The following is a 6,948-nucleotide window of genomic DNA, read 5'->3' on the forward strand; positions in this document are numbered from 1 at the left end:
TGTTTTGCACGTGGAACATTATGAAGAAGCAGCTTAATTATAAAGTCGAAAACGCGTTGCTGACAACATTTATATTATATAAAATGTACAAATTGGGCCTACTAATTTGGAGGATGGCACATTAACTAAATTATAATTTTTAATCTGTGGAGATTTGGAAGAACAATGAATCTTGAATCATTTCACTTTCACTTTCAGACTTTATTGCATATTAAATCATAATAACAAAACAACTATATATTCTGATTGTATTTCCTGTGGGAAATATGTATTCATCACGGCAATAAAATGTGCAAAGTGGAAACTTTCTTGAGTACGGCAGTAACCCTCCTGTTTATTAAATCACACAGTCTGTTTTGCCAGCATGTCTCCACACTAAAACCAAAATACCTCGATTTTTTGAAGAAGCGCAGATTTCCATCTCTGTTGGCTTCAAATGGTCGATCCGGTTCTTTCACCGTGACAACTATTTTGGGTTCAATGCCCAATGGCTGACTCGTTCAAACATGATATATTTAATTACGCTTCAGCACAATTCACAGCTTATCCCTGGTTTTTCTGGACCTTTATATCAATCGGCAGGATGGTTGAATAATTAGTGTCTCCAAAATCTCCGCCAGAACAACTCTTATTCGTGAGTCTTCGTTATTAAAATAAATAAATAATCTGCCTTTTGGAGGAGATAATTATATATATATATTTATATATATGTAAATTCCCAAAGCAGTTTTTTTACATTAAGACTTTCCCGAAGCGGACCAAAGCGAGTCCTGATCCAAGAATTGTCCTCAGGCGATTGGAATAAAAAATGTCTTTGTCAGATGTCCTCACTCCTTATAATCCGAATAACTAGTCCAATACAAAAGTTACATGACGTCATGTGTGCACGGGGCGGCTTCACTTGAGCCCGTGCTGCGTCTCTTTGTGTCTCCTCAGGTCCACTTTCCTCTGGAAGCCTTTGCCGCACAGGTCGCAGCAGAACGGTTTGTACCCGGTGTGTTTCCGGCTGTGCGTGATGAGGTTGGAGCTCTGGCTGAACGCTTTCCCGCACACCTGGCATTTGTGTGGCTTCTCACCTGGAAAAAAAAAACCAAATAGCAAACACGTCACTCGTTTGATTGATGCAACATTAGCTAAATTATATCGTTCACATCAGGCGGATTTGGCAGTTTTACGCACTGAAACCGCACCACTGTTTTACATTATGTGTCGCCTTAGGAGCTGCGTTTTCTCCACCTGCCTGTGTGGATGAACGTGTGTTTCTTCATGTCGGACTTCTGATGGAACCTCTTCCCGCAGTACTGGCAGGGGTACGGCCTGGTGTCGGAGTGGATGAGCAGGTGCGTCGACAGGGTGGACGACCTCTTAAAACTTTTGCCGCAAATCTTGCAGTCGAAACTTCTCTCCTGTAACACGACGCAGAACCGCGGGTTAGTCACGATTTCACGCGTCACGCCCATCCTGACCGAACAGCAGGGTGACAACAACACGCAGAAAAGGTGCGAGCTGCAGGAAGCGGTTTAAAGTGTGTGTGTGTGTGTGTGTGTGTGTGTGTGTGTGTGTGTGTGTGTGTGTGTGTGTGTGTGATTACCTGAGAGTGCACAGCTTTGTGTTGTTCCAGGCTGACGCCGTGTCCGAACGTTTTGCCGCAGATTTCGCACGCAAACGGCCTGGTGCCACTGTGCGATCTGCGCACGTGGACCTCCAACCCATGCGGAGTGGAAAACATCTGGTAGAAAGAAAATAATAATACGTTTAAGGAAAAATAATAAAATATTTTGTCGTCAATAGTTTCAGTTCCTCTCTTCAGATGACCTCTTCGTAGAGGTCAGAGGTCCCCATGTGCTTATTTAAGTCACAACAACCATTGGTAATTTCCTTTTTTTCGGCCCATTTCTTTGGCGGAAGCCATGCATTCATCCCCAAAAAGCAGAAGATGCGCGTGAACCTCCATCCTCACCTTACTGCACTTGATACACTTGTAAGCGCCATTGATGACCAGACTGGAGCACAGCAGGTCCGACTGCGCCTTCGCGCTGCGCGCTTTTTCCTGCAGGCCTCCGTCGGGGAACAGCAGGGCAGCATTGTGCCTCCTGTAGTCACCGTACGTCTCCTCGCCCGTGGTGTTGTCTGCGTACAGGGCCGAGTGAGCGCTCCGGTCTCCGTAGAAGGCCAACGCCGCCGGAGCCCTTCCCGTGTGGAGGCCCTGCTGCACCAGGGGCCTCAGCCCCGGCGGCGTGTAGCTGCTCCAGGCGTACGGCCGGAAGGGAATGGCGAAGGGCCGCGTCTCATCCACCAGAGGAGACAGGGATTTCTCAGAATCCACTGGAGAGGGGGACAGAGGCCACAAGAACATTTAATGGAATTAGGTTACAAAGGAGTCGTGCAATGTTCCTTCAGAGAATTCCCAATGATGACGATGCCGTTGGAGAAAAAAAATTAAGCCAAAGGCCAAAATACAATACAAAAGACAATCAACGCCCGATGTTACTTAAAGGTAGACTAATTAGTTATTATTAGTCACATACAATGTGACAGCGTTATTATAGAAAGGCCCCGAACAGCAGCAACGACACGTTGTCGTTAATCTTTGATCGTCAAACAGAGATTGAAAGATGGACGAGGATGCGACGCGTCTGTGTGGGGGCCGTGTGTACCTGGGGAGGCGGAGGGGGACGGGGGCATCCAGAAGTCCTCGTAGACCGGGGAGCGGCCGCACAGACTGTCCGCAAGGCTCTGCGGCGACTTCGGGGAGAAATCCGCCGCGTCGGCGGAGGCGGAGTCCGGAGAGAGGCCGTACCTGTCCACCGACACGTCGGAGTCCTCTTGGAGCTTGTCGGAGTCTGAGGGGACACGCGGGGACGTCAAAATATAGGGACGAGAAGGTTCGGGAGACATCTGATGTTTTCAAACATTAGATGTCATCCCCGGCCTCTCGGGTACATTTGCAGGTTCGAAAACTATAATATACTTACTCTAACCAAAGTCCCACACATGACACATTCATTAAATATATGGCACTATATTATTGTTAAATTAGAACAAGAATAATTGAAGTGCAAAATGACAAAACAGTAAAGGCAGTATTTACTCATTTATGGGAATAACCCAAAGAATAGTGAAACAATAAAAACCGAGAAAAGAGATGCATGACTGTTTTATTTTAGCCTCTATTCTCAGAAAAGACGTGTCAGCTGTACAAACTTCCGAAATATCACATTTTAGGGAAATAATCGAATGCTCCTTTCAATAAACTACTCAACATGTTCCAGTCTGTTAACCCGCAAAATCAGTGATTTACCATCAGCATGCAATTTCGCTTGGTGTGACATCATTTAATATGCCTTTAGAACTATTCTACTCAAATACACATTCGCAATTGTTACCATGGACATTAAATTCAGTTTTTCAACTAGTGAAATGACACAAAAAAATGTAATATCGAACGGCATTGTTTAAACAGCGAAGACTATTGAAAACACACACCTGAGCAAATGTGCGCCAGTATTGTGTCCAGCTTGCTGTAGTCATCCTCCAGACTCCGGGGTTGGTGGTAACTGTGCGCCTTCTTGCTCTTCACCATGAAGGAGCGAGGCATCTCTGGTCGGAGAGCGCGCGGACAGACAGCCCAGCTGTGTGCAGAGAGGGGACCGCGCCGCTGGACCTTGCTGCCCGCTCTAACCACCGCAAAGACCGGATCTCCACTGACGGGGAGGCGCTAAGCCGAGTGGTTTATGAGACGCGCGACCTGACGACGGCGCATGCGCAGCCCATCCGCCCCGTCTGCCAGGTGTTGCGCGGACAGGTGTCAATGCAAAGAGTCCTCAGTGCACTGCAAAGAAAAACGCGTACAGATATGTATGATACTTATACTGCTCCTCGCGATCTGCATTCACACTGATGGTTTCCATCTTCTTTACTCACTTAATCTCTTCCGTCGGGGTCCCTAAGTTTAAGGTGTCCGGCTCGTGGTACAGTTACATCCGGCCCACGAGTAAATATCACATGTCTATCATGGCCCGCTGGTCAATCGGACGCACAAGGCTGATATTAAAAGTCCCAGAAGGCACTGCAACAGCTACACGCGACAAATCAAGCGACTTCTCTACAGGAGAAGGAGGCGGGGCTGCCCAGCGCGCGCTCATAACGAGGGAGACATGAAGGTGGTATAGTAAGTATCGGATGTCTTCATATTTATGGCAGTTTTTAATTTCGTCCCTCTCTGTGATTGAGTTTGACTCCACTGTTGTAGCCTACTCAACACTTCGTAGACGAAGCCTCTACGGAGCACGAGACGACAGCAACACGTAGATCCTTTAAAGGTGGAACTAAAAATCTCAGAGAGAAAAAGAAGAGATCTCTGGAGGAAGATGCCACAAAATAGTTTTTTTAAATCTCTGACTTAATTTGTAAACCACGGACTGGAGAGACAACTTATCGTTTTGTTATGCACCCCTTCAACTCCCCTACACACACACACACACACACACACACACACACGCGCAAAAGCTCATTACTTTCAGTAATTCAACTTAAAAGGTGAAACTAATAAATTAGTATTATATATAGAGAGATATATATAGCCATAATCATCAAAATTATATCAAATATAGGTTGAAATATCTCACTTTGCATGTAATGAGTCTATATAATATATTAGTTAATTTTTCGAGTTTCACCTTTAATTCGGACTCATTCTACTCTCTGATTCCAGTGTCTTTCTCTGCTGACATTCATTCCAAATTGGTGGATACAAATGTCATTCAAAAAACACATGTTGTAACTTATTTGTAATCATTCAAAATAATTTTAAGTGTAGGAGTATTTTTCCAAGTAGGCCACTGGTTGAAATGTGCGATGCTTTGAGCGGGCAGCGCGTGTATTGAGTGGGTCGATCTGACAGTAAGTCCGGGGCCACTTTTTACCCCCAGTCCGCCCTGCGTGTGTCTGCACCACAACTTGTATTGAGTGGGCCAAAGGTTTCCCCCATACACTTAACATTATTATACATTCCATTAATATATATACATACATATATATATTCTGTATGTATGTATATATTAATGTACTATATTTATATATGTATATATATATACAACAATATGTCATTTTCTTTTAAAAGTGTTCTGCATGCGCGTCATGCGGTTTTCACATATATTAGGAAACCTGTCTGCATGCGGGGGCGACGTCTTCTCACCTCAATGCTAAATCACTCATTTCAGAACTTCCCCCAAAACACATGATCACGATTTTAAGAAAAACACCCGTGTGGAATCATCAGCGGGTGACTTTAAAGGGAGTAATTGACGCTTAGAACCTTTCTGTTGGTTTGGTTCGTGGAGCCGCTGCCCCTCCCCGCGATCACACCGCGGCTCGTGTCTCCACGGGAGCGCGCGGCAATCAGGAGAAACGATACAGGCCTTATCAGCGCTTTGCTCAATCCGACATTGGGAGGAAATGCGGAGGCGCACCCCAGGGTGTCAAAGGGGTGGGGGAAAACTCTGAATCAACAGCCCTCCTTATGCTTATAGATCATATACGCACATGGAAATACATGATATTGGGAGGGGCGGGGGGGGGGGGTTATGCTTAAAAAAGGACGCATCGTGTAGCGGAGGTTACGCGTCATTACGCACAGTCGTGCGTCCTGGCGCCTTTCATCCACCACCAACCGGTAGATCCACGACGGTTGTTGTGAAGCACTCAGGTAGATTTTTATTATCTACCAGGATGAATGCAATCATCGATGCGTCATTGGAGGGATGTCACTTTCTTTTTTGCGCTTATTTTGTCTCATTAGGCTTTAACAATTTTTGTTTTCTTTATTTTTTAAATCTATTTTTTTAGATCACGGTGTTGCATTCAACATTTTCTACATTCACTTGTAAATCAGCTCACTCTTCCATGTAACAATGTATCCAACTCGAGCCCGTTTCTTTACTTTTTTTTTGTTAAACCTGCGCTCATCTCACCGGCGCGCACAGGATGCGCGCGCTCACTATCAGCACAGCACCTATCTGTGCACGTGGTGCAGGAAATCAAAGCGCCACATGCCGAGACTCGATTAGACTCCGCACGGTAACCGTTGCATCCGGACGCCGTGCTGGTGCAGACATGGAGGCAGACGGTTCATAATGATGCAACGTGTGACAATGAGTGAAACAATTGTGGCATATTAAATTCTAGAGTATTACTAATAAAAAAAAAAATGCTAATAAAAATATATTGAAAAATAAATAAGTTAACCATAAGAGTTTGTAAAATAAAAATACTTTTAGTAATCAAAATAACTCCACGTTTTCATCCGTTTTATTGAAACTCAACCTTAAAAAGATGTGAAAATACCAAATGAAACCAATCCTACACTGAGTTTTACATATTTTGATAAAAACGGATTACAAATTTGGGTAAAGTTATTTGAAATGTGGTATCATGATTAAAGCCATTTCATGAGGCAACAGAATCAGGAGCCTTTGGCAGCAGGATCACAAATGAGTTGAGCTGAAGGTTCTCCCCAAGTTTCTGGGTTTTACAACCAGCCTGAACAAATGTGAACAAAATGTCCCTGAATGCATTTTCAAAATGTCAAGCATCCCGCGCCGTTTGAATAAAAAAACTACACGCTGTACATGCTGTCTGGGTCCAGGCCTTTTGCATCCACTCCTCTGAGATGAACCTGCCGTCTGATATCAGGCCGAGCACTTGGACCATCACAGCTCTTTACAAATGACTATTTCAAATCTGCAGCAGCAGCGATTTAGTGATAGAGGTCCAAAGATAAATGCTTTTTTAAAATGTGGTTTCTGCACAAATGATTAGCAGTTGAGGCTCAGCTTTGGAAACCGCGAGAAATCACTTCCTGAAAGCAGTCAATCTTAACAAGAATCTTCGCAGAGGAAGGCGAGTGTTGAGACACATCAGCGCAACGTCATCTGAGCTGTGAGGAAG

The 6,948-nt window shown here is 44.7% G+C and overlaps 1 protein-coding gene across 1 annotated transcript; it reads right to left on the reverse strand.

Moving 5' to 3' along the window:
- Positions 1-252: 252 nt before the first annotated feature.
- gfi1ab (growth factor independent 1A transcription repressor b) lies at positions 253-3,695 on the reverse strand. The gene is made up of 6 exons (XM_037469285.2): positions 3,487-3,695; positions 2,658-2,843; positions 1,961-2,325; positions 1,592-1,729; positions 1,241-1,406; positions 253-1,076 (listed from the first exon to the last, which is right to left on the reverse strand). Exons 1-6 carry the CDS (start codon positions 3,596-3,598, stop codon positions 898-900), a joined length of 1,146 nt encoding a protein of 381 aa, XP_037325182.2. The 5' UTR covers positions 3,599-3,695; the 3' UTR covers positions 253-897.
- Between the last annotated feature and the right edge of the window lie 3,253 nt (positions 3,696-6,948).

This window comes from Pungitius pungitius, chromosome 7 (genome assembly GCF_949316345.1).
Source record: "Pungitius pungitius chromosome 7, fPunPun2.1, whole genome shotgun sequence".
Lineage (NCBI taxonomy): Eukaryota > Metazoa > Chordata > Actinopteri > Perciformes > Gasterosteidae > Pungitius > Pungitius pungitius.

What these genes read in the sequence shown, in the direction of transcription:
- gfi1ab (XM_037469285.2), bottom strand. Translation starts at nt 3,598, where the DNA reads ATGCCTCGCTCCTTCATGGTGAAGAGCAAGAAGGCGCACAGTTACCAC. An exon ending in AGTGTATCAAGTGCAGTAAG is followed by an intron (nt 1,730 to 1,960) that starts GTGAGGATGGAG and finishes TCTTTCTACCAG; the next exon opens with ATGTTTTCCACTCCGCATGG. An exon ending in ACAAAGCTGTGCACTCTCAG is followed by an intron (nt 1,407 to 1,591) that starts GTAATCACACAC and finishes GTCGTGTTACAG; the next exon opens with GAGAGAAGTTTCGACTGCAA.